Source organism: Rhinolophus hipposideros, assembly GCF_964194185.1.
Source record: "Rhinolophus hipposideros genome assembly, chromosome: 8".
In the NCBI taxonomy this organism is placed as follows: domain Eukaryota; kingdom Metazoa; phylum Chordata; class Mammalia; order Chiroptera; family Rhinolophidae; genus Rhinolophus; species Rhinolophus hipposideros.
Window position 1 is genome coordinate 66,724,122 of NC_138054.1, and position 27,475 is coordinate 66,751,596.

The 27,475-nt window shown below is 55.2% G+C and overlaps 1 protein-coding gene across 1 annotated transcript; it reads left to right on the plus strand.

Annotated features, from left to right (window-relative positions):
* Positions 1–21,972: 21,972 nt before the first annotated feature.
* On the plus strand, positions 21,973–26,914 carry EDN2 (endothelin 2; the record flags this gene model as incomplete). The annotated part of the gene is made up of 5 exons (XM_081056486.1): positions 21,973–22,036; positions 22,393–22,549; positions 24,067–24,189; positions 25,153–25,251; positions 26,821–26,914. The coding sequence occupies 5 exons, from the start codon at positions 21,973–21,975 to the stop codon at positions 26,912–26,914; spliced, it is 537 nt and encodes a 178-aa protein (XP_080912612.1).
* Positions 26,915–27,475: the final 561 nt, after the last annotated feature.

A 27,475-nucleotide genomic window follows, 5' to 3' on the forward strand; every position in this document is an offset into this window, starting at 1 on the left:
GCGTGGGCGGAGGAGGGGAAGCCGGAGGAGCAGCTGAAGATCTTGATGGGCAATCAGAAGGGGCCCTCCAAAGGATGTTTTTTTCCACACCACCAGGCAATTAATTCAATTCTGACACTATCTACCTGGAGACAGCTCAGATCCCACAGGCTGAGGGCTCAGTCCTACAAATCTACCCGCCCTGTCCCAACAGAAGCTAATTGCAAATCCACCTGTGCTTCTGAAAGACCAGCTACAGATCAGAGAGGCTCCTACGATCTCCTCCTTGAGTTCAATTAATTTGCTAGAGCGACTCATAGAACTCAGAGAAATATTTACTTACATTTACTAGTGTACTATAAAAGGATACAAGGATAAAAGGATTCCACGCTTTCTCTGAGCACAGCACTCTCCCAGCACCTCCCTGTGTTCACCAGCCCAGAAGCTCTCTGAATTCTGCCCTTTTTACAGAGGCTTCATTACTCTAAAATGATTGATTAAATCATTGGCCATTGTTGACTGTCCCCTCTAGTCTTTAGTCCCTCTCCCCTCCCCAAGAAAGTCTGGAGGGTAGGAAGTTCCAACCTTCTAATCACCTGATTGGTTCTCCTGGCAATCAGACCCCTCCTGAAGTTACTGTAGGGGCTTTTCAAAAGTCACTCATTAACGTGACGGAAGACACCTTTATTGATTAGGAAATTCCAAGGGTTTTAGGAGCCAGCTCTGTGCCAGAAACAGAGAGAAAACCAAATATGTATTTCTTATTCTAAATCACAGTATCACAGGCCTCAAAGTGAAATGCTGCCTGGAAGTGTAGCACTAAGAACCTGTTTGGCTCAGCAACAGGGGCATATCATTGCTGACTTGGGGAAAAGTGAGCCTAGCACAGTCCCTGGCTCCTAGGAGGCTCTTCCTGGATACTGCTGGGTGTTGAATAAGTGGAGGAGGCAGATGGTGGTAATGGAGGACTGATGAGAAGTTGAGGAAGTGCGACAGCAGATCCTGACACCTGCCCAAGGGCTTGGAGTGGAGGTCAGGGGAAAGCTGGGCAGCGGCTGGAGGGCGGCATGGGGTCCAGACAAGAAAGATCTGAGTGTGTTTGGGGGGTACTGGTGGGAAGGACATGGCCAGAACCAAGTCCGCTTCATTAGGAGGAAATACAGACACCTCTCCAGCTATGACCCAAAGGAAAAGGTGCAGGGTTATCAGTGCGTCTGCTGCTTCGTGACAGAAGTTGGCTTTCCTGCAGAGGAATTTTCTCTTTGAAATAGAGTGAGGTCACCTGCTAATCAGGAAAGAGGAAGCTGCAGGGGAAAAAGATTAAAGTCTTGAGCAGGCGTGAATGACCTTTGAGAAAAGCAGGAGAAAGCCAACCAGGGAAGCAGAAGGCTCCCAGTGGCACTGAGGGCTGGGTACCACAAAAAAGCCGGCCTCAAAGGGAAGACTCTCCCTCAGCAGCATCGACCCTAATGCAATCGCCTCCCACCTGGCAGCACAGCTGCCCTGCTTGGCCTGGACTCCGCCCTTCCAGAAGGTCCACCCTTCTGCTCATCGGTTTATTTCTTCCAGCAGAGCTCAGCAGCCATGCTGTGGGCATGGAGAAGGCAGCCAGGTAGATTCATCAGGGTAGGGGTTTTGTCAGACCATGGGACAGAAGGACAGTAAGGGATGAGAGGTAAGCGTTATTAGCAAATAAAGAGGTGAGGTCACAGACCACTGAATTCACCTGCTGAGAAAGAAGCAAACAGGGGCAGCTGATCCAGAGAAAGGCCAGTGGTCGAGTGACAGGAGATCTAAATAAAAATAGCGAAGAAAAGGTGGTGAGTTGTCTTAGTTCGTTATTCCAAAGATGAGACAGTTATGGATGAAGTTGGTATTGACCACAGGCATGGTTGCTGAGGTGGAGTGAAAGGGACCACCACCGGAGAGGAAGAGGCCAGGAAGTGAGTGTCCAGGGTGGGAGTGGGTTGTGTGGGTGGTATCTGTGATGACTTCAGGGCGTGGGTAGGGCTCCGGGCTGGGAGCCTGGGAGACTGATGTCCTGCATCAGTCAGGACAGGTGCTGAAATGCTGCCGAAACAAGGAACCCGGACACTCAGGGGCTGAATGCAACAAAAGTTTATTTTTTCCCTGGCCACATGTTCAGTGTGAGTCAGGAGGGGAATTCAATCGTCCTTGTCACTTGGAGACCCAGACTGACAGAAGCCCCATCCTGGTGCTCCCATGACGTCAGAGGCAGATAAAAAGAGCTGTGGTACCTTGCACTGACAACACTTCTCGTTGGGAACAACAACCATCCCTCCAGTCACATGCATTGGCCAAAGCAAGTCCCATGTCCAGCCCCAGGGGAAGAGACCAGGAATATTTGAAACAGCCCTACTGATAATGACACAAGGCTAGGACTTCTGGGAATCAGAAGCGCTCAGGAGATGAGCGGACGTCAGCCACGGGATGGGGAGGGGCAACACCTGGAAGCCTCAGCCTCAAAGGTGCTGGATTTTGACAGGCAATGAAAAAAATCAATGGTCTGGAAGAAGGCCTGCAAAGCAAAGATAGCACCTGGCGTGAGAATCATGGGGTATGGGAGGACCACGAGCCACCAGCAGAGCAGCTGCCTGGGAGCAAACCCTAGGGGAAGAGCCAGCGCTCAGTCTAGGTCAGTGGGAAGTACAGCCCCAAACAGCCCCAGAAGAAGAGCATAGTTTGTGCCGGGCCCTGTGTGCAGCCAGCATTTTACAAACCCAGTGTGTAGTCCTTACAACAACCAAGGAGGATGAGAGTTACTGGCCCCATTTTTAGAGAAAACAGAGGTTACAAAGGGCCCCCACCAGCCGAAGGTACACAGCTAGTTAGAGGCAGTGTAACTGGGACTGACTCTAGTCTGACTCCAATGCAGCTCTTCAGGGAACCCCAAGTTCCTCCCTTCTCCTCTCCACCTTCACTCTGGCCCCAGGAGAGCCCTGGATTTCAGGCTACTGGCCTCCTTCTGCCCAGGGACCAATGAGACAAGGCAGGCCCAGGCTGGGGCTGCTCTCCAGCAGCTGCCTGGCTTTTCAGTCATGCCATCTGGCAGCCATGTGGGATCCCCACTCCTGAGGCTGCAGGCACTGATCAGCAGTCACACGGGCTTGGATTACTGTACTTGAGAGCATGAAAACTGCATGTGAATTTTGTGAAGGACCAGCCGCCTGCCTTCTCCCACCTGCCACAGGGCCCACGCTTCACACATCACTGTCGCCAGGCCTCCCGCAGCTACTCTCTAGAGATCATGAAGCATTTACCCTTTTGGAGTGAGGCAGGATGGGGTGCACATCTCCATTTTACAGGCAAGTGTAAAATGCTGCCGTCAGATCACCCCTGGCAAGTGGCAGGGCCACAACCCCAGTTACACGTGGCCCAGAGCCTCAGGAGGGCCTGGGCTGCCGTCTGGCCCTGAGGCCCTAGACAAACTTTGCCTGGCTCCCACTCCAGGGTTGAGCTGGGCCTGTGTGGCTAGGAAATCCCACCCTCATCCCTAGGCCTGGACCTTCTCTGGGCTCAGGACCTGGAGTCCATGCTCTGTCCTAGAGACTCCCAGGGCCAGGCCACTGTAGGCAGGACAGCCTCAGGAGGCAGGCCAGCCTGAGATGGGCACGAGCAGAGAGAAAGAGAGAGAACAGAATGGGACTGAGGGGGGAGCAGACTGGGGCTGCACAGCATGGGGTCTTCCTGGGCTCATGAGATCCTGGGTTAAGATCTCTTATCACCTCATCACCTTACAGAGGAGAAAGACTGGGCTCAGACAGAGGAGGGTGCTTCCCGAAGTCATAGTGGGAAGTGGCAGGGCTGGGATTTAAGACTGAGCCCCTACATTCAGAAAATGGTTGGCTTCCTACGGAGAGAGAATCCGGGCCTCTTTGCTATGGAGCCGCCCTGCAACCTGGGTTGTGTTTGGGGGACCCCAGCACACAATCCCATCAAAGCCTCAGCCACTTTAAGAAGACTCAGCTGCCACCTGTCCCCTTTTATAAATGAGAAAACTGATGTCCAGAGCCAGGAAGAATCTTAGCCCAAGGACAGAGTTAAGATTCCCGAACCCTTGGCAGAACCACCTGTACCACCCCTCCTTTCCCAGGTCTGAGTTCACCTGCCCAGCTCTCCTGCCAGGCTCTGCCTTTTTAGGAAAGGAAAAGAGCAGCCTTGGTGGCAAGAAGGCGGGTGGGCAGGAGGCCATGCTAATCCACCAGCTCCCGGCGGCTCTGGTTACCGTGGTTTGGGGCCCAGGCAGCCCAGCTGGGAGTGCCAGCCCAGCCAATGGGTGCCGCAGTGGAGCTCCCCTGCCAAAGCCATACAAGGCCTTGCTGCAGCCCAGTCCTGAGCTGACATAGGGCAGCCCCAGGGCCAGCAAATGCCCCGCCCGTGAGCCTGCCAACTCTGCACGTCCTCGGACTCTGCCTAATCCAGCCTGGGAGCAGGCAGGGCTGTGACACACGTGCATTAGGCCCAGGGCTCCCCAAGGTCAGGGAGGTGGCACTGCCAGGGCAGAGGCCAGCAGCGGGGCAGGGGCCTAATCAGCAGTGGGGATCCCAGCTGGGGCCACGGGCAAAAGATTCCAGGCCTGGTCCAGGCTGAGCCAGCTCTTGACAAGATGCCCTTCTGTTCTCATCACCCCTTTGGCCTGACTAGCCACCTGTCCTGTCCCTTTCACCTCTGGGAAGAGCCTCAGTTAGTATCTGAGCAAAGTTAGTATCTGCTTCTTTCTGGGGTCTTCCCAGGGTTTCAGCCCCAACTCATGTAATCTATCCTAAGTCTAAGGCTGCATGCACCTCTCAGAATTAGGGGTGTCCATTAGTGTGTGCATGTTGTGGGATTCATGTACATATATGTCCCCTTGCAGGCCTTATGTGGGCCCATTGTCACTGCTGTGGGCCTGGGCCTGGGATGATAGAAGTAGGTGGCGACGGACAGTCACTCCCCAGCAGAGCTCGTTCCATCTGTCAGCTTGTAAGGCCCCTAACTTAATGCTCACAAGATCCCTGGGAAGTAGGAAGTCTTGGCCCATTTGAAATGCAAGGAAACTGAATCACAAAGACGTTCTTTTCCCAAGATCAGGGTGCCAGGATTCAACCCTAGAGTAGTCTGACCCTGGACCACTGCAAAATGCAGACGTCCTCCTCTGGGAATTTCAGATCGTGCAGGGACAGGGGACTGCCATTTAGACCAAAGCGTGAATGGAGGAATGAAAGTCACTCTCAGAGATAAGAGGACCCTCTCTTCCTGAGTGGGGTAAGGCTTCCCTAGGCCCCCAATGCACCACCATTGCCCAGGCAACGGCCACAGCTGCCAGCGTGTGCAGTGGCCTGTGTGGAGCTTCCCTGGCCACCACTGACAATGAGCTTCGTCCCAGAAGCCACTGGGTTCAAGCAGCCTGTACGTCCGATGTGGGCCAAGCTGAACTTGAGGCCAAAACTTGGTACTCTGCAGAGCCACCCAGCAGGTGAGGGAAACGTGCCGGCATGGGGGGAGGGGCGGGCCAGGCTGGCATCGGGCTCTGTTTGTTCACCCAAGAAAGGAAGAGATAAATATAGACACAGGATTACTCAGACACAGCCTGGGAAAACCTGCTCCAAGCCTTGACTTTGGCTCTGGCCCGGTCTCACCTTCACCTGCCTGTCCACTCTGTACCTGCTACCAGGCCTGCCCACCTCCTCCCAGGACTTTCCACCTGAAAACTTCAGGACAGCCCTTCCTACCTATTCTCTTGGGTGGGGCAGGAAGTGTGGCCCTGAGAGAGCAGGGTGCTTGCCTCTAGTCCCACAGCAAGTTAGCAGTGGGCAAAGCTAGGGGGGCACCTGGCATTAGAAGTCCTCTTTTCAGGCCCAGACGCTAAAGCAGTCCAGGTGCTGTTCCCGCATATGGGAGATGGGGGCCTGGCACACCCAGCCTTCCATTTCCTTGGGCCTGCGCGTAGGAGGGAGGTGATGAGGCTAAGGTCTCATGCACAAAGAGATGCTGGCCAAGCAGTAGGGATACGGCTTAGGCACTGGCACTCTGGAACCACCCTGCATGAGTTCAAATTCCAGCTGGGCCATTTTTCAGCTGTGAGACTTCAGGCCAATTACTTCACATATTGCTGCCTCAGTGTCCTCATCTCTAAAGTCAGAATAATAATGTCTAGGTTATGATCGGCTACAAATATTATATATAGTATAATATCTATTATATACTACAGTATAATAATAATAGCCTAATAATGGCACCAGCCTCTTAGAGTGTGAGGAGGATTAGATGAGTTACTACATCTTACACAAGCAGCTGGCACAGAGCAACTGCCCCACACGTCTTGATTGTGATTATCCAGCCCAAGAAGGTGGGGGCTGGACTACAAGGGGCCTGAGTGGGCGACTCGGAGACTCCCACCCTCCAAAGGAATAGCTTGGCCCTGGGCTCTGCAGTGCACAGGTGCCCGCTGTGCTGCGGCACCTGCAGCTCCTCGTCTCTCTCACTGCCCTGCTTGCCAGCTTCTAGAGTCAGACAGACATGGATTGGAAGGCTGGCTCCACCACTTAGAGGCTGTGTGACCTTGGGCAAGTGACTGGCCCTCTCCAGCCTCAGATCCCACTTTCTCCCTCCTGGGTTGGTGAGGGTTAAACAAGGGAATATGGGGAAAACATCCAGCTCAGTCAGACAAATGGGCTCTCCATGCTTGATCTCAGGCTGACCCCCTTCTCTTGCTTCCTCCTGCAGCTGTGAGCTTGGCCTGAATAGGCCACACCTAAATACAGGACCCTCATACGTACAAGGGTCCTTGGGTATGGGAAACACGCACCACCATCCACGTTGCGCATGCGCACAGGTCCCGTCCACAGGCCTGTAGGACCCCTAAGGATTCCTAAGTTCCCTCCTGCACAATAGCCTCCTTGCACCCTTCATGGACTTGTGCATGCCCCCCTGTGCATACCTGCATACACACAGGTCCAGGCACATATGGACACAAAGGGCACAGCCATGCACACATCTGCACACCTATGCATGGACACAGAGGCCAGGGACCGCAGGTGTGCCCCTGCAACTCCCTGCCAGCACGATCACTCCCACACTCAGGGGTGTCCAGCAGGCCCGGCCCTAAGGTGGCCGTCTTCACAGCAGAGGAATGCAGACAGCTGGGGACGCTCTGCCAGCGGACGTGAGAGAGAGGCTCAGGGGAAACCACACAAGCAGGAATCTGGGCAGGCATGCCAGGCTGAGGCGGGGCCCTCAGGTGCCAGGAATCGTGCTGGGGTATGGGGGGGGGGGTGTGCAGACACTTGCCCTCCGGTCTGTCCCATCACCCTGTGTCCTTGGAGTCTCTGGGACTTGGAAGCCAAAGGGTCTCACAGACCATCGTCCTCCACCAGAGACAGCAATCGGGTGCTACCTTGCAGGGTAGTGGGGCATCTCTCCTGGGCTGCAGTGGCCTGGGCTGAGCTCTGAGGGGCCCTACCAGGTGGTCTTCCTCACTGAGAAACCAGAAGAATCTATGACTGCAGAGATGATGTGGAAGCCTTCAGAACTCTTTGGAGGGACTCATGCTGAGCCCACAGCCACTGTGTGCTAAGGCGCTTAGGTCTAATAACTCCCGAAGGCCCACAAAGGGGACCCTGCTCCCGTTTACAGATGTGGAATCTGAGGTGCAGAGGTGGGTGACCTCCCCAGGTCCCAGAGCTGGCAGACCCAGTGTGGCCTCTGCCACTGGGGAGAATCACACCCTGGGGAGAAGCCAGCAAGGGAGGCCTAAGCACTGCTGGCCGCATAAAGGCTGTGTCCCAAATGCAGGGATCTCTGGCCCCAGTTGCAGAGGAGCCTTCCCCAGGTCACAGCCGTGCTACCTACGGGTAAGACTACCACACAGGGAGGGGCTGGGCTCACTGCCGTCTGGGGGTTTAGGCGTCTTCTGCCAGCACCCATCACTGGGGACCAGCCGAGGCTGGGTGGGGGGCACGTCAGGGTACCAAGAGAGAGCAGGTACTAAGGTGGGAACAAGGCCTCTTCAAGGTCAGCCCTGGGATGGGGAGAGGTCACCCCCATCTCTCCGACATAGAACATAGGGCCTAAGGGACAGAAGCCAGAGTTTCAGAGTAGACTGAACAGGTGGCGGGGTTGGTAAGGACTCCAATGAGTCCCTGAGGTAAGGGTCGACACTGGTGGTCTCCTGTGAAAGGCTCCCCAGGTCAACTGGGACCCCAGTGTGCAGCCCCATCTGTTTGCTGCAGGAGACTGGGGTAGGGTGGAGTCACTATGCACTGGTGTCCAGGACCTGTGGAAGAGGGAAGGGAGAGCGTGCATGCAAAAGTCCCACCAGAGGACTCGCCCTACACCCCGCTGGCCATCCTGCCTGCCGCCTGTAGGTTCTACCCATAGACCTGGCCAGTTAGCTCCTAGGGACACTAAAATGGGAAAATGACAGTGCAGTCATGGGAGGACCCTGGGAGACACGCCACGTGCCCGAAACTACCCAGGGTAGGAGGAATTCTGACTCCAGCCACTACTGCTCCTTCTGAGGACAGCCAAAGTGGACCCTCAGGACTTCGTGTTGCACTCACCATGGCTGGCCACCTCAGCAGCACCTAGCAGCCTGAAGCGCCCATCCATCCCCTCCAGCCCTCAAGGAGGGTCCCCACCCTTCAGGGAGAAGGAGGGCCCAGTCACATGATCCCGGTTCCCACCCGCTCTTCCAGTTTTAGAGTGTGGCCTGGGTCAGTTGACTTCTCCTCCCTGAGCCTCAGTTTCCACAAACAGCAATGCCACCCCTCAGGGCAGTTCTGATCATTGCATGGCACTGCATTTAGAAAGATTCAGGCACAGCCCGACACACAAAAGTCCTCAGTGTGGTCATCTGTAGTATCCAAAGACTTCTCGAAGCCCCTGCACTTCTTTCCAAAGCACTTCTAGGCTTGAGACCTCATTACCCAGCACAAGACTCTGGGGAAGAGCAAGACAGCCAGTGTCACCCCACTGGCTGGCCAGACCCAGGCCCAGAGAGGGAGAGTAACACACAGCCAATTGGCGGCAGAGCTTGAAGGACTCACGCCCTGCTTCCTTTTCCCACACCAGCCTCAAAGTGGAAAAGGGGCCACAGGCCCCCAAACAGTTTCCCCAGGACAGTCTTAGGGTCTTGTTGTGGCTATGTGACCTCTCCATGCCACCCATGGCCCTTCCAAGGCAGCTGTCTTACTCCTCCTGGGCAGCCCTTTCCCCAGATGTTTTCCTGTGACCCTCGCTGCCAGGACCGTGTAGAGCCAGGGCCCCTGAGGCTTGAGGAGGGAGCCTGGCAGCCTGAGGTCTCCTGGAGTCCCCAGAGTAGGAGCTGAGACCTGAGTTCTGCAGCAGCGATGGGGGTGAGGGGGTGGGGTAAGGGTGGGGAGGTGGAGGGTGGGGTGGGGGGAATGAGGTGGGGGGTGGGGGGGCACGTGTCCGTGCTATCCGGGTGGTGATGTCAGGACCCGCCTCGCCCTGGTCCCAGCACGTTCGTTGGCAGAGTGGGGAACAAAGCGTCCTGCGCATTCCTGCTCGCTGACTCAGGGCCGTCACGTAGCACGCCGCCGCCCGCTGCAGCAGCAGCTTTGCCCAAAATTGGTTGGGAGGCGAGGGCGGGCCGCAAGCACAGCAGCCGGGTCCGCTGCTGGCAACCTGCTCCACGCTCTCCGCAAGCCGCTTTGCTCTCTGCCCCCAGCCTGAGGATTTCCCAAAACAGGCATGAGTGGGAGAAACAATGGGGCTCCCCTGACGCTGGTCCCTGCTAGGACCTGGGAGGGTCAGCAGTGGGTCCACTGCCTGGGGATGGGGGGGGAGCAGGGGGCAGGAGGTGGGCTGGGGGTCAGTCCTGGCCTCAGGGCACTGCTTATCTTTAAACCTCATTTTCCCCGGCTGCCAAATGGGGGTGTGCGAGGCAAGGTTGTAAGCACTTGGTATGAGTTATCTAAGTTTTACACCAACCCTATGAGGAAGGTGCTCGTATTATCACATTTTACAAATCAGGAAGCAGGCACTGGACACTGGTTTCCTTGAGGTTACGTACTGGTGAGCTACATAGCTAGATTTGAACCTAGGTTTTTAAGGTTCCAGAATTTGCATGCGTCCCTTATATGCTAAAGTTCACAGCGCAGTGTTTGGCTAGCAGTGTGTGTCCTCCCCTCCCTTCCCCCCCGTGGTGGTTAAGACCAGGTCCCTCGCTTCACCTCACCAAACCTCCATTCACTGCCTATAAAGTGGGTGCCTGCAGAAGGGTGCCCTGCAGGGGTTGTCAGAGTACACGTGAGGATCCATGTGTGACTGGTGGAAGGAAAAAGAAAAGGCTGATTTCCTGGCACCCCCTGGTCATCTGAGCCAACACCAAAGTCCAGAGTGGAGCCAAGCAAAGCCTGGAGTCACCAGCCAGGCCAGGCCCTCTTAGGCCATCACGAGGCTGGGGAACACTGAGCTGCCTGAGTCTCTTAGGAAAAGGAGGCAGAGGAGGGTCCCTACCATGATCCCTCTGCCAGCCTGGCCTCTTTCCCCATTGCAACCTGCATTCAGAGAAAGGGGAACTTTTTGGAGCTGGGGGGGTGTCAAGGTCAGAGGCCTGCCCTGAATTTTCAGGAATGAGGTGGCCAGCAGGTGGCCTTGTTCTCAGGTGCCCAGATGCACTGGGCAGGCCTTCCCCTGGCTATGGTGTCACCCCCCAGGGGCTCATCTGAGAGTGCAGGGAAGACCCTGGAAGGAAGTCCCCCACTCCCCAGGACTGGTTTGGGTCCTACCTGGCCTGGACCTCCACAACACAAATGCAAGCTGACTTCATTTGACCTCAGGAAAAGGTCAGTTGCCAGCTGGGCATACAAGCCTGTGGTCTGGCCTCCAAGCTCCGGTCTCTTCACTAAGACCCTCATACTGTTCACACCAGCTCCTAGGACCTGCCACGCGATTCTAGGCCTACCAGCTGTTTCCAATGCCTGGAATGTCTTCTCCACCTTCATAGCCTGCTTAAATGTCTCTTCCACTGGAAAGCCCTCCTGAATCTCCAGGCAGAGGCGAGCACTCCCTCCTCTGGGGTCCTGAAGCTCCTTGTTTATCCTTCCCTTTCAGCCAACACAGAGCCAAGCTCAGAACACATACTGGTCCTTTGGCTCAGAGCCTTCATTACGGGCCATCCACGCTCCTAGGTCCTCATCCCAGGCAAATACCCATGACTTTGGGGCCCCTTTCCCCAAATCCCAGCTGAGCCAGAGATCCATAGACCCAGCCCAGGTCTGACACAAAGCAAGCTCAGCATGCTCGCTGCATGACGGCAGAGGGCACGGCCTTGTGCTCTGAAGACCCTTTTCTTTCTTCTGCTCTTGGCTGTGTGACCTCGACCAGATTATGCAGCTTCTCTGAACCTTACTCCCAGGCCCTGGCCTGCCCTGCTTGCTTTCTAGGCCTGTTTGGAAAATCCAATGAATGAAAGCAGAGAGAATGCTCGGCACGTGGGCACAGCTCCCCACACAGCTGTCATTATCACCAGGTCATTATTATGAGCCTCCCCTGTGCTGGGTGGCAGGAGAGCAGGCAGGTGATAAACTCAGAAACAGCTGGAGCCCCTGGCTGACTCAGGCTGAGAAGGCATCAGAAGAAATGGTTGCTTTATGATCAGCTTGAACCAGCCTAACTCTGGCCCTACCCTCCCCACCCCCAGGATTTACCCAAATCTGAAGCCATGAGGCCTTCTGGGCCCATTCACAGCCTCTTATCTGGGGAGATAAAGGCCCCCTCCCCTTGGATGGTGGATCCATTCCGCTGGCCACTGTGTGACCTTGGCAATCCTCACCCAATCTGGACCAGCCTTGGGGAGTGCTGGGTCGGGGGCAGGCAGTGGCCTCTCAAGGTTTCCAGGCATGTCTTCCAGGCAGGCGTGGTGGCAGGCAGCGGGGCGGGGGACACCCCCACTGCTTCTGGGCCCCAGAATGGGTTCTGCTTTCTTTCTTCCTGATATCTGTCCCAAGGTGGTGGTGTGAGCTCTCAGCAACCCTGTGACATCATTCTCCTAAAAGTCTGAGGTTGTTATTTTCGTTTGACACATGGGGAAACTGAGACTCAGAGTTCAGAAGACCCTTGTCCAAGACCACACAGCCAATAACCAGATCTGCAGATCTGCAGCGAGGGTAGTGCGGGCCCTTCCCCTATAGCCCTCCATTCTTTGCGGGGTCCTGGCTGGTGATGGCTGCCTCACTGCCTCCCAGCGCCCCAGCTGGGTGCCAGGGCTTGAAAAAGAATCATCCGTTTATGAGGTCCTCCCATGAATCCATAGGACAGAGGAGGAAGTAGAAGCTCAGAGAGTTGGAATTGCTTGGCTCAGGTCACATAACATAAGAGCAGAGCAAGAATCTGTTCCCTATACCCCTGCTTTGTGCCCTATACCAGCTGCTTCCCCAATGTGGCAGGGTGTCAGGGTGCCAGCAACACTAGGCCTCAGGGAACCTGCAGGGAGACCCTCTGGTTTCACAGACACCCCATGGCTATGGGCGGCCAAAGAGGGGGTGTGTCCAACCTACCAGGGTGGGCCCACCAGGCCTGCCTGGGCCCAAGGCTCCTTGCCAGGCTCAGATGAAAGCGTGAGGTCATTGGGCCATCCCAGCTCTCTGTCCGATCTCGCTACTGTGACTCAGCCCTGCCTTACCCAAACCTCCTCCTCCAGGGGACCCTAGCAATGGCCTGGCCTGGGCTGCCCCCACTGCAGACTTGCCCGCTCAGGGCCTCCCACCCTGAGTCACCGCTCACCTCACCAGCCGACACCTGCTCAGTGCGTAATCAGCCTACTCCTCTCCCCCAAGCTCCCAAAGTTCAGCTGCTAAAGGCCCAGGAGCCAGGCTGAGGGATGGGGGATCTTTTCCTGCTGCCGTCAGACTCGACCCCCAGGACCTGGGGAATTCTCTAGCCCTGACAGGAAAAAGATAGAATTGAAGTTGAGAGCTCAGGCCAAGGGCTCAGGCTGACCTGGGTTCAAATCCTAGCTCCTTCCTTGCTAAATGGGTGACCTAAGATAAGCTACCTCAGGTTTCCATCTGAAAAAAGAGGGTAATAATAGTAATAAGCTGCATTGCATGAGGATTCTATAGGGGATCAGATTTGCCAGGATAGTGCTTAAGAATGCAGCCTGCGAGGCAGGCAGATCTATATTCAAATTGCTGTGTGATCTTGTGCAAGCCCCTTTACCTCTCTGGGCCCCAGGCTCCTCATCTGTACAATGGGACTAATAAGTGCCCTCTTGCTGTGGTGAGTAAAGGTGATAATATATATAAAGGGTTTGTGCAGTGTCTGGCACCTGGGACCAGACGTGGGCAAATGTTTACATGGGTAGCTGAGATTAATTCTTAAAGTGCCAGAAACTTCGTGAGCCCAGGAGGGTTTCAATGAATGATACCTGGCTCTTCCTCTGAATGTGGAATAGCATCGGGGAAGGGCTCCCTGGGCACTGAAGCTCCAGAGTACCCTCTGTAGGCTGAGCTCCAAATGTCCCTAGGTAGATCCAGAAGGCTCTCTGAAGAGGTCTTTCTGGACTGCGGCTAACCTGATGCTTGATAGTCTCCAGGGCACCCACAGAACCCTTCATTCCATGGAGGCTGAAGCTGATACTCAGGCAGGAACCAGAGCTTGCCTGCAGCCCCCTAGCTGGAAGTGGAACCCAAGCCTACAACTCCATGTCCCCTCTCCCCAGCCTGGGAGCTGCCTCCCCGGACCCACGCCACTCTCACCGCCCAGTCTCAGAGACGGCACTGGCTCACAGAGCTCATCTGCTCACGGAGGCTCTTTGAAGCCCTGCTGGAAACCCAGTTTCCCAAACTCACTTGGCAACAGTGTCCCACCTGCTACCAGAGTTTTCCTTGGAACATTCTACAGGAAACACTGAGCTGTGCTGCCACAGCCCGTAAAGCTTGGTCTTTATCTTACCCCACTATGCTCGGGGGCAGCTCCCCAAATGCGGGGACCCAGTGAGCCTGGGAGGGGCCAGTGGAGGAAGGGAGGACCCAGGAAAAACTTCTCTGGCCTCCCCATTTCTAATCCAATAGGTATTTATTGTGCATGTGATCTGGACGAAGGGACAGGGGCTGGAGGAGGTCCATAGGTGGAGAAGGGCAAGGGGGGTAGAAATGGCACGGACCCCGGGGTCACACAAACCTGGGTGTGAGCCCTGACCATTACAGGTCCAGCTAGTCAACCTCTCAGAGTCTGAAGCCTTGTCTGAAAAGGGGTGCACTGACACCTCGAAGGTTATACTGCAAGGATTAAGTGAGAACCAGAACGTGAGTGTGGTCTGTAATTAGGGCTTATCAACAACAAGGGCGACCACAGACAGAGCCTTACTGCAGCCATGTTGCTATGGTGATACCTATAGATGAGGAAACAGGCTCAGAGAAGTAGGAAATGGCACATGTCACGAGAGGTGGCTCTAAATAGGAACCTGGCTCAGCCTGACCCTGGAATCAATGTCCTTAACCGCTAGCTATCCTGGGAGACATAAGATAAAGCCTAGACAGAGGTGGCTGTAAGTGAGAATCAGGTGGGTGTTCAGAAGAGGGTCAGATCTCGTGTCCAGATGGAGTTGGGAAGGCTTCCTGGGGGAGGTATCACCTGTGATGGGCCTTGAAGGATGGGCAGAATAAGTCAACTAAGAATGGAAGGAGCCTGGGAGGTCCCGGCTTTTACAGAGACACGGGGGCAAGAAAGTCTGCAGTGTGTCCAGGGAGTGACAAGCGCTGCGGCCTTGTGGGCTAAAGATCAGTTGATCTTGAGCACACAGATCAGTATTGGTGGGATGAGGAAGGAAAGATAACTCTGAATCAGACCTCAAGTGCCCAATGCCGGGGGTGGGCATTCGGGTTTGGTGAGACACTTCACCCTGTCACCAGGCTAGATTCTCGCTGCAGACTTCTGGCTGAAGCCGGGATTTCGTAGGAAGGCAGCTTTGGCCGAAATCTCAGCACCTTCTTGTCTGGGGTGGCATCGTAGGGTGTGCCAAAGCAGATGTGGGTGAGTGGAGCAAACCCGGGTGGCCACATGCCCTTGGAGGGACTATGTGACCCAGAGCAGTGGAGGCAACACTCATGGGGGATCTGGCCCATGGTGTGCAGATTGCACAGTTTCTAGTGACACACAGCCCGCCGCCTCACTACCACCACACACACGTACACACCTACACCACTCATTTCCAGAAGTGTGTCTCCACCGAGAGGCCCACATGAATCCTGTAGCCCAGGGTGAGGAGGGAAGGACAGAGACACTGACAGAGCCCCCCCTCCCAGGCCAGACGACAGACCAGACCTTCCGTTGGCCCTGGCACAAAGCTTCCCAGCAGCTGTGAGGTTGGGTTTTTCTTCTTAGATGCCTTTGACAATTGTGGTCTCCAACACTAAGGAAGGTTAAAGCAAGTTGTACCCTTGGTCTCATGGCCAGGGAACAATGGAACCAGATCCCAGACTGGCCCACCCCCGCCCTCCATGACCTTTGGACTAGCACAGTGCTGGGCAATTTGTCCATAGGGGGATGAGGGTGGGGGTGGGATTCGAGCTTCAGTCATAGGTCTTTGAAGCTGGCAGCTGGACCTGCCAAGCCTCTGGTGGGCTGGCCCCTGACTCACCCCCCACACCCTGAGCCAGGCCCAGGCAGCGGTTTCAGCTTCTGACCGCCCTCCTGCCTACCAGAGCCCAGCTGTGCCCCTCCTGGGTCATCATGGCTCAGGATTCCCAGGAGCTGGGCGGGAAGGCCAAGGCCATTAGGCCAGGAGGTATTCCAGGCACACCTCTGCTCAGGAATGTCAGCCTAGAATCATGAGGGAACCCCGGGCTTTTTGCCTACCTGCTGGGCACCAAGTTACCCTGATGATCTAGGCACCAGGCACTTATTTTTAGCTAACACTTACTTCTAGAATGAAGTACTGTACTTCTTCAGGGCCCGGCCTCCTGGTGGCTCACCCCTTCCCAGAGGGGAAAGGCGGCCTCCTGGTGGGGTGCTGGGTGTGCCTTGGAAAACATGGGTTCTAGGCAACAGAGTGGGTGTGACTGAAAAACTACCAGCTGCATGTCTTGGCTGGTGGTGGCGGTGGGATGGAGGAGGAGAGTGAAGTGCCAGCCCCTCCAAGGGCAGGGGCTTAGGCCTCAGCAAGAGAAGAGTCCGGGCATTCTGGGTGTCTAGGATCCAGGCTGGCAGGATGGCCTCTGGCGGACTCCACCCACCCCAAGACCTCAGTTTCCTTATCGAGGAATAGGCCAAGAGTCCTTTCCTTTCTAGCGGCCTGTCTGATTTTTTTTCTTGAAAATTATCTCGACTGTTCCCCTTTGGAACCTATTGAAGATGGTATCAGATAGCAAAAGGGATCTGGACCTCCCTCATCAGAGAGGTGTCTATGCAAAGGCAGGCTTTGTCTGGTAAGATGAGGCCATCTTGTACTTTCAGTTTCACTCCAGCACTGGGCACAGACCACGTGCCCAAGTCCGTGCTAGGCCTTGAGGTGGGGATTCCAGAGAAGATCGTGCCTCAGTGAACTCATCATCTCAGTGGGGAGACAAACCTCTTGCCAGGAAATAACCACACGTTTTCAGGACAGGTATACCACGCAAAGCTCTTCAAGTTTTAACTCTTCTGATCTCCCCAATCACATCTGTCATAAAGGAAAATGGATGCATGGGAGACTTGTTGTGTAGATATGTGCATGGAAGGATGGACCAAAGGTTAGCAATGGAAGGAAGGGAGGGAAGAAGGAAGGAAGGAAGGATGTGAACATGGGAGGTTGAATTGATGGATGGATAGCTAGATGGGTGTGTCCGTGTATACATGTGACGAAGGCTATCGGTCTCAGAAAAACAGATGAGTATAAGGAGAAAAGTCCTAGCCCGGTCTCTTGCTCATTGTGTGACCCTGGGGAAGTTACTTCCTTATCTGTAAAGTGAGAATCTTATCTGGAAAGACTTCCTCTGTGGAGTGAGAATCATGAGCTCAGTGTGCCTCGTAGGTCTGTTGCAGAGATCCAGTGAAATAAGAATGAAGTGCCCATACCTATCTAACGGCTGGTGTCAGCCGCTGGCCTTGTAGACACGGCTACTACATGCTGTGTTTTAGCTGTGGAAGTGACAGCCCCGCAGATGCAGGTGGGAGGCTACTTCTGCTCCTGCGTCCCCCCTTTCCCAGCCTGCATAGCGCTCTTTCCCTGGTAAGAGCAGGCAGGGGGACCCCTAGAGGAGAGTTGCTGCAGGAGGGCTCCCCACAGGCTGGGGAGTCAGGCAGGCACATTGAGGGCACTCGGGGCTCAGGGCTAGGGCTTTGGGGCTACACAGATCTGCCCTCTGACCTTGGCTTTGCCACTTTCTAGCTATCTGACATTAAGCAAGTTGTGAGACTATTTCCCCACTAATAAAAGAGGGACTAATTATAGTGCCCACCCTTTCAGTATGTTGTGACAGTTAATGGAGATAATGTATGTAAATCACTTAGCACAGTGCTTGGAATATATTGAATATTCAAAAATAAATGTTTACCCCCCACTCCCAAAAGGCTAAGTAGGGAATTGGGCCTACTTTGAGTTAGCTTTGAGAGCTAACTCAAAAACTTCGAGTCCAGAGATTTCCATCCTGGATGCTGAGTCTCTGAGTTGGTTTTCTTATTTCAAAAAGTCCAGCAGGACTCAGATGGCCTCTTGACAAGGGAACCTTGACTGAACAAAATCTGCTTTCGGCTGAAATTCCAGCAGTTCCATGGGTCTTGCTGACCCTGTTCTGATTACCCTTAGATTAATAACAAACAGGGCACATGAATTATTCCTTTAAGTACCATTTATGTGGGAGATATGAATCTTTCCAAATGGGCTGAGGCGGAGGGAGTTGAAGAACTAGTAAGGGGGTGTCCTCTGAAGGAAGCCATGGTGACCAGGGGAGCTGGTCCCACAGGGCTAAGGCTGCCGTTGCAGAGACCCAGTGTGGGGACATTGGTGTGGGTGGTGGCAGGCCGTGCTGGCTCAGAGTGAGCTATGGCCGATGGCAGGAGGCCCAGACCACCCACCAGAAAGAAGCCTTGAGGCTGAGTGGCCCCAGCCCCAAGTGGGGGCAGCCCTGACCCACAGCTTTGGGGACAAGTGATGATGGGAATGTTTGAACCCCCTCAGTCCCTAAATCCCCAACCCAGGCTGACTCCAGGGCCAAACTGTCCCTAGCCCCCCACTCTCTGGGACTCCAGACATCTCCCCCTGCTCTGCCCCACCTTCCCAGCTGCTCGTTCTACTAAGCTGCCCACACGGTATGTGCCTGCGACCAAGACACTGTGTCCCTTCGTCAGGGCTGCAAACAAAACTTCTTGAAACCTGGAGGGGCCAGGTGGCAAGGGGGAAGTGACTGGCTTTCCAGAAGTGCGAAAGCAGAGAGCCCCAAGCTGGGAGCAAGAGTGATGCAGGGATAGCCTGCAGGGCTTACATTTGGGTTGCTCTAAACTCAGATCAGGTTGATTCTGAAAGTCATAGGCTGTCAATGCTGGGAGTGCCTTCACCATCAGTGGGAAAGCAGGACTTGCCCACGGCCACCCAGCACCAGCAGCAGAGCTGGGACGAAAGCTTGCGGCTCCTGCTACACCAGGCACCTGCTCCAGCCCATGCCCGCCCTGTGGGACAACACCACCCGGACATTTCCTTTTCACTGCTGTTCATCCTCCCGCCCATACAGTGCTCCTGGATGCTGGACAGCTGCTTGATGGACCCATATTGACTCTCAGTGCAAAAGTGATAGAGGGAGCTTCCGGGTGTGCACAAAGATGGCCTAGCCCATCCTAGTGCCCTGGTCCTTCCTGGCAGCCCTTCCCAAGTGGAGCCAGAGTCACAGGCTCATCTTGGACCCCAGGGAGAGCTTCACTGCTATGCAGGAAAAGGTGGGGCTGAATTAGTAGCCAAGAGAACATGTCTGGCCTCTTCACTATCTTGAAGAAATTGCTTCTCCAGTTGGATCTCAGTTATCGCATCTAGAAAATGGGAGTGAGGACTGGAGAGGATTTCCAGAGGGCAGTTTCTAGCAGTGTCTCACCCAGAAATACAGCTCAGATGCCGTCTTCTGCCAGCCCACCCACCCCACAAATCTCTTCCTCTTGGATTGAGCTGGCACCAAGCAGAAGTGGAACAAATTATTTTGTGTGCAAAACTATTCCTTCCAAATCCTGACAGGGTGACCTTCAAGGAAATCCCTACTCTTGAACCTGGAGCCTTTACTAGCCCAGGTCCAAGGCCAGGTCAGGTTGGGGAGTGCAGCAGGACAGCTGGCTGGGGTCGTTAGTGGCAGGCAGTGCAGTGGGGTCAGGGGGGGCAAGCAGCCAGGCTAGCCAGAAGGGGCAGAGGTGACAGCTGTCAGGGCCCCAACGAAGAGTCCCAGGGGGCTGGAGCTGGCTATTTTTAACTCAGCTTAATTTTCTCTACCTGTAAACCAACTCTTGCCAGTGGAGTAGCGCTGTTCCGGGAATGCTTTCACCTCCTAAGACCTGGGCTCGCTCAGGTTCCAGAGCCAGACCTCTCCATTTCACAGGAGCCCAGTTTGACCAGCTGGAGATGAGGGCAGGGAAAGAAGGAAACTGGAGTTGGCACAGCTCCCTGGGCTGACCCTGCCAGGCCTAGTGGTGGCCCCTGTTCTGTCATCCTCCTCCTTTTACACCCGAGAGGGAGCCTGTCTCTTGGTCCGTTTAATTCTTCTATTATGTTTCCCAGACTCAAGCCTCTGGTTCCCTATTGTCCTGAGCAGGCATTTTGCATTTGTGTAAAGATTAGACACGTTAGAACCTTCACTTTCACTCCCGATGGTCTTTTCTCTTTTCCTTTCTCAAATCCGAGTTCTTTCTCTCTGGCTTCACTCACTTCCTTGCCCTCCCTCTCTTTCCCTACCTGTCTTTATCTATCTCCCTGATTGTTTTCCTCCCCACCCTGACCCCCTCCTTCTCCCCACTGACCTGCTTTTACTTCTTTCTTCTCCTTAAGGTTCAGTAATTTGAATTCTCTATCCACCCTTTACCCCCACCCTAACTCAGCTTAATTCCGTATTTATATTCTCTCAGAAGCTAATAGAAATAACTGGGAGTATTGCTCACCTCATTCCAGAAATACTCTTCTAAATTCTTAGAGAGGCGCCATGCGGGGGAGGGCAGTGAGAACTCCATGCAGAGTCACTGTTTTGCTGGAGAAACCGAGATTCGCCTTCCAGAGCCGGCTCTGCACCTAGTACCAGCTGTGTGAGTTTGGCCAGGCTCCATTTCCTCCCGGGCAGCAGCGCAGCTGATAGCCGGGTGATAGCAGCTGCCTCCCGGGGTCGTGATGGAGAAGCAATGAAAGTTCTGAGCACACAGTAGGTGCCCAGAAATGTTTGTTCCTGCTTCCACTGCCGCATAACCCAGCCTGGGAGATGGAAGGTGGCACTGACAGATCTCTTTCTCCTTTGGTGCTGCCCAGATCTACCAGGATCACACTCACACATGGGTACACACGTGAGTGCTCCAGACACACTCTAGGAAAAAGCAAAATTGCCTGTTGCTTTTTGGTCATATAATTCTCCCTTCAAAAATATCTAAAGACAAAAGAGCTGCTGAACACAGGGACTGAAAATTGGGCAGCCTGGGTTCCTGAGGACCCAAACTCCCCAGTTCAAAGCCAGGTCTCTGGGGATATTCATTCATACCCCCACTCCCTCCGAGTGTACTCCCTCAGAGGGTTTCTACTATGTGCCAGGCTGGCTTCAGGCCCTGCCTTCTCTGCAGTTCTGGACCTCAAGATTGCGGGGAGATAAGATTAATGTCGTGAGTCAGGCAGGCACGGGAGCCTTTCCTGTTGTGCCTGCAGACAGGGTCCTTTAAAGACACCGCAAGAGGTGGACCCTGAGCCAGGCCTGGGCAGGAACAGAGGAGCACTGCCGGTTCCACGAACTGCTCAGCACATCTCTAACTAGTCCCACTTCTGAGCCAGCAGAGGGGCAGGAGCAGAATGCTAGCCCCCAGGGGGCACGCTCCACCACCTGGCCTTTTCAGCAGAAAGTAGCCACTGACGTGAGCCAAGACATTCTGTCATGTCCAAGACAGGAGACCTTTCAAGAGGCGCTGTGTGTGTATGCCACAGCTTTCTGGAAAGGACTCTAAGCCCCCTTCTTAGTCTCCAGAGAGCCTCTGAGACAACACAAAACCCCCATTTTGGTTTTGTTTTGCAAATAAGGAAACTGAGGCCCAGGAAAGAAGTCCACGGTCATGCATGCACTGCTACGTGGGTACTGGAGGGGACCAGAACTCCTGTCCCCAGACCCCGGGGTGGCAAGAGGGGAGAAGGGGTACTTCCTGGGCGAGGTAGGGATGAGGCAGCCCCAGGCTCATCAGAGGTCCGGGGTAGGTTGTGTCTTCACTGGAGGAAGCAGGCCCAGAGAGGACTCTGACTTGCCCAAGGCCACACAGCCTTGAGCAGGCTTTTTACCTCCTACACAGTGGAAGGGGCACCCTCAGCTGACTGGCAGTAGGCAAGCAGGACAGCGGGGTCTCCTTCAAGGAAAAGGAGGGTTTTTCTCATGCTCCCCCTTTAAACTCTTAGCTCTGGGCAAAACCTGGGAGCCGCCCAGGAGAGAGTGGGAGAGGGGCTCAGTCACTTTGGGGATGATTTGAGGAAGTCCTAAGGGACCGGGTTGCAGGGAAGCCTCAGGAGGTGCTCCAAGCACAGAGGGAGGAGCTGGGCCTTCCCTCCCCCCTCCCCTGTCCCCCGCACAAGGGAGGCTGGGGCCAGGCCAGGCACCCCGGGAGAAGGCGGTGTCCCTGGCTCCAGGCCTACCGGTGGAGCAGGGCTGGGCTGGACGGCAGGGGCGGGGCCATGGCTGGTGCTTATAAGAGGCAGCCAGGGCACCGAGGCAATGAGCTATCCGCTCGGCTTGGTAGCAGGACGCTGGCAACAGGCGTGCTCCCTGCGCTGGTCGCTGGTCGTGCTCCCTGCGCTGGTCGTGCTCCCTGCGCGGTCCAGACGTGCGCTCCACCGCCGCTATGGTCGCTGCTCCCACTGCCTGGTGCTGCATCGCTCTCGCCCTGCTCCTGGCCCTGCACGAAGGTGAGCCTTCTGGCCTCGCCTGCTGCAGCAGCCCCCCGGGGTCTGTTCAGCGGTGTCTCGCCCCGGGAGCAGAGGTGCCCCTCCCAAGCCGTCTGGGGGCGTACAGGGGCGGGAGCCCAACCACAGCGGCAGCTGCCTTGGGCTCTGCAAGTACAGAGGTGCTGCAGGCACAGGGCAGCTGCTGGCCCTTCCCACTGGGGCTGCTGGGGCTTCCCCAGGCTGGCCCAGAGCTCCTGAGCAGCTAGACTGCCAACTTCCTCAATTGTGCAACAGGAGGAGCCGGGCAGGTCCCCCATCCCAGCTGTGCCAGGTGCCTGACCCACCTCTCCACCTCTCTCTCCCTCCTGTGCGTGCAGGCAAAGGCCAGGCCGCTGCCACCCCGGAGCAGCCCGTTCCCTCGCCCAGTGCCCAAGGCTCCCACCTTCGGCCTCGGCGTTGTTCCTGCAACTCCTGGCTCGACAAGGAGTGCGTCTACTTCTGCCACCTGGATATCATCTGGGTGAATACCCCTGGGTGAGCCACATTGGGGGTCCAGGGGGGCCGCTAGCAGTGGGGGGCGGGCAGGGGGCTACGGGCACTCCAGGAATCTCAGGCACAGTAGAGCTCTTCCTGGGCCTCCAGATGGGAGCACTGGGCTAATACCAATAGTTAGCAGTTTCCGTTTCAACTCCCACATGGAGGCTGCCTGAGCAATATAAAGGGCTGTCTCAGGAGAATTCGCTGGTAAGAAACTGTTGGCTCCATTTTCCAGATCAGGGTGCTGAGGCTCAGACAGGTTAGGTGCCTTCCCCAAGATCACACAGAAAGAAGTGAGCGGTAGGTGGCAGCTCCGTCCTAGGTCCCTTGGATGCCAGAGCTCACATCCGCTCTGCCATGCTGCCTCTGCATGATCGTCCAAGAATAATACAATTAATGACAGCACCCATGTCTCGACTGTGCCAGGCCCTATGCCAAGCATGGCTCGTGCGTGATCATCTCATGAATCCCCCATCCTCCCCCGAGGCAGGTACTGCCGTTGTCCCCAAATGACAGATGAGAAACCTGCCCTGTGTCACCTGGCGGAGCCAGGGTGGGGGCCGTGCTGTCTGTTCTGTCTGCACCCGCACTGCCTCCGGGCCACTGCATACTTCAAGTTGAAGTTTCTGTGCACATTTGTGTTTTTTTTTCCCTTCCCCAAATTGCAAAAGGCAAGAGAAGCCCGGCACGTAAGCGTGTGTGGAGCTAATCCGCATCCAAACATTCACTCAGGGTGGGAACCCTGCCAGTCCCTGCCTGCCGGATCTACCTGGAGTCATTACACCTCCAACCACACTGGCTAAAATTAGCTCTGGCACCCAAAGGTGCCGGTCTGACCGGCCACAGGGCTCCTGCCCTGCCCTCGGCCTGCCTTGGCCAGACTCTGATCTGAAATCCATCCCACCTGATCTCTCATACACATATACACACACATGCATATGCACATACACTTACACACACATTTACCATTTTTAAGACAAAGCTCTAAGACACGTAAGTCATCCTTCCAGGCAAATGGGGACCAGGTGGGGGCAGCTTAGCTGTGAGCCTGTGTTTACTTCTATGAGATGGTGTTTCCTCCCCTGCTCCAGGGCAAGCTGTGTGCCTTCTTTGAGGACAGGGGAACAGCCCGGCTCCACCAGCTCAAGTTCCTGTCTGGGTGGGGGGAGGCTGGAGGATGCCCTCAGGGAGTGGGGGGTTGGGGTTAGGGGTGGGGGCAAAGACCCAGAGAGGGAGGGGTCTTGGGTCTGGTCTAGGGCTACATGGCACCTAAGGAGGAGCTTGTGGTGGGACTTCTTGAGGTCAGGGGCTGGTCACCTTTGCTGCCACCCTGATGGCATGTGTGGTCATCCCAGTGTGTGGTGTTGACAGTGCCTGCTTGCCAATGGTCATGATTTATCCAATCATCTCCTCCTCTCCTTCCTCTCTCTCTCTCTCTCTCTCTCTCTCTCTCTCTGTCCACCCCCTTACTCTCTCCACCCTACATCACTACCTTGCTGGCTGCCCGCCCACAGACAGACAGTTCCGTACGGCCTGGGAAACCCGCCAAAACGTCAGCGCCGCTCTCTGCCAGGGCGCTGTGTGTGCTCCAGCCCCAGAGACCCTGCCTGTACCACCTTCTGCAGTCGAAGACCCTGGTAAGTGAGCACCCAGCCTGCAGGGAGGAGGGGTGGGCCAGCCTGGATCTTCCATGGGCAGCAGGGTGTCTGTGAGAGCAGTAGAGAAGCAGAGGAGCTAATAGGGGGAGTGAGAGGAGTCCTAGGGGCCCATAGTGCCCGGGGTCCATGGGCAGTGTCCCTTCTTACAGGGAACCAGTCACCTCTGAGTCCTTCCCACTGCCCAGTTCTGCGGGCTCTGAGAGCATCATGTCTCAGTCCTGGGCAGGAGAGATTTTCACAGGTGACAGCTGAGGCAGAGAGGGGACAGGACTTGTCCTGTCAGGCCACACAACTGGTCAGGAGAGCTGAGCTTCAGCCTTGTTCTGTCTGAACGAGTCCATGGGCCTTTGGATTCGGACCTGAAGCTCTGGGGACTTTGGCACTTTCTCAGTGGAGGAGTAACATCTGAAGTTGGGAGGTCATAGCACCATCCCAGGATTGTCACAGAGTTGTCACAGAATTGCTTTGCAATTCTCTGAACTCTTTGGGCCTCAGTTTTCCCATCTGTAAAAGGCTGGGAACTTTTGTTCCTTCCTTCCTCCACTTGGAGCATTTGGGAAAAGCAGAAACTGGCTTTGCAATCCCCAGCTTCCATTCCCATGATGGATTACGAGAAAACTCCTCTTCTGAGACTCAAGCTGTAGCTCCAACTCTGCCTCAGTTTCCCCTGCAAAGGGCTATGTTTAGCTGCAGGTGTCTGGATTCTGGGAAGGCCTGCCACCCAGCTGCCTGTTTCTGAAACTAAGACCACATTCCCAGTAGCTCAGTTTTCCTCAGTCTCCACCCTGCCTGGGAAAGGAAGGGTGCCAGGTGCACAGGGGTGGAAATGGATCTGCTCCTGAGGACAGATGGGGGTGGGGTGGGGGCCGGGCTGGGGCTGTAGCCAGGTGGCCTCAGGGCCCTGGACAGCCCCTCACTTGGGCCCTAATGTTGTTCATTCAGGGCTGAAGCCATGGCAATCCCAGGTGTTGCGTCCCCTGCAGATGTGTTCCAGGCTGGGAAGACATGGACCACTGCAGGAGAGCTCCTCCAGCATCTGAGGTAAATAAGGGCACCTGCACTGATTGGGAGCTTCCTGTACACCTGGCACATTTCCTCACATTTCCCTTGTTCTCTATAAGAGGCAGGACTGTCTCCCCACTGGGCAATTAAGAGAACTAAGGCTCAGAGAAGTGAAGGCACTTTCCCAGGGTCACACAGCAATCTGGCATCTGGCTGACTCCAGAGCCTATGTTTTTAACCGCTATGCTCTTTGTTACCACCAGGCCTGGAAGTGGAGTTTTTAGAGGATTTGAAGGCTCATGACCCTGGAAGGACCATGGGTATTCATTTAGGCTGTCTGAATCAAGCATCTCCCATATACTGGGGTCCAGCCTACACCCTCCCCCTATCCCAGACTGGATCCCCTCTGTGGTGGCCTCAGCACAGCTCAGCTCAAGGCCTGGCACACAAGAGGTGCCTGTGAATGTTTGTCCAACCAAACTGACTCGAGAACAGGAACCCCACATCTGGCCTTGCAGCAGAGTGGCTAGGGGTGACTTCTGAGCCAGGACTGCCTGATTTGAACCCCAGCCCTGCCACAAACGAGCTTCATGACCTTGGGCTTGTCACTTAACTTCTCTGAGCTTTAGTTTCCTATTTTGAAACAGGGGCAACAATGTTACTCATCTTGTCAGGTTAGATGAGTCGACATAATGAAGGGCCTCCAGCAGGGCCTAGCCCCCAGTGGGAGCTCTGAAAGTGTTAGCCGTTCCTACCTCTGTCCCTGACGGTGGCTTGGCTCGGGGCCAGCCAGTGCCAGGGCCCAGCTGTCTCCTCAGGGGCTCCCATTTTTGTGGGGAGGCAGAAACAGGAGAAGAGTCAGGATGGTGGGCCGACAGGACCCAGCATACACTTGGGAACTGTCTTAGGATGAAAAAAATCAAGATAAGACTGCAAGTGCACGGCTCTTCAGAGTGGGCAGAGAGCTTGCTTTGCCAAACTGTATTCCTCCTTACAACAGTTCAGGCCTGTTTACATCTTCAGACCCAGAAGAGGGCTCAGAGAGAATGAGAAACTTGCCTAAGTTCCCATAGCTGGGAACTGAAGCCAGCCGCCTAACTCCCAGGCTGGAAGGCTTTGAGCCGGGACGAGGACACCTGGATGACGCAGGTCCGTGAGAGCGTCTCGGCCAGGTGCAAAGGGCAGCTAGGACCCATATTTGTCTGGGTTGGACCACCTTAAGCTGGACCTTGAAGAATGGGAATTGTAGTAGGTGGAGTTACTTTTTGTGGGGGGAAGGTGAACAGCTTGGAAGGAATAGCATGAGCAAAGGTGTGTAAGTGGGAAGGCAGGTCATGGGAGAGAAACACTGGGCTGTTCATGGCCATTCCGTCGTTCTGGCAGCATTTGAGGTTGAACATCAGCTTTGTCAAAGCTCCTGTGGGCAGAGAAGCTTCTAGGCCAGGTCTTCCGTGATGTTGATGGGCAGACTTTGTTTTCAGGGTCACCTGTGGCCACCCTCTGACCCCAGGGCAGCCATGATTAAGGGGTGCAGTCCCTATTACTGCTGCCTCTCACAGGGAACTCTTAGGTGGTCCATAATGCTAATCTGACCCTTCTCAATTCCAGGGACATTTCTGCCTCCAAGATCTACTTTGTTAGACGACAGCAAAAGGCAACAAGGAAGACCAGGCCTACACACTCCAGGCGGAAAAAGAGATAGTGTTGAGAGCTGGAGAAATGTTGGGAAGAAAGCCTATGTGGAGATGGGAGGAGAGGCCAGGGCAGGGAGACCCTCCACCTGTTTCCTGGGCCCAGAAACCCACCTGCTGGGATCCGCAGGAGCTCTGGCCTCCTCGCCCTGATGAGGGAGCCTCCCTCCAGGCAGCTCCAACGCCTCACACTGCCCAGGAAACCTTCAGCTCCCAGGCTATGGGGCAGCTTCCCATCCGGGCTCCAGCCCCACATGTCTGCTGAACGGTACTGTGTGGGGACTGCACTAACTTGGAAGCTGCATCCCGAGAGGTGTCCTGTCTGTTGGCTACAAACCAGGAGTAACATGCAGTGATGGACGCTCACACCTAAGCCAGCCCTGGAGGCTGGATGGGTCTGCCACACGGCTGGTGTCCTGGCCACCCCCATTTGTCCCTTCCAGCTCTCCCTCCCCAGAGTCTTTGTATCCTCATACTCTCGGGACACTCCTAGTGAGAAGGGCCTATTCTGCTCCTGTCTGTATATAACTTATTTGCTGTAAGAACTTTGAAAATTCCAATTATTTATTATA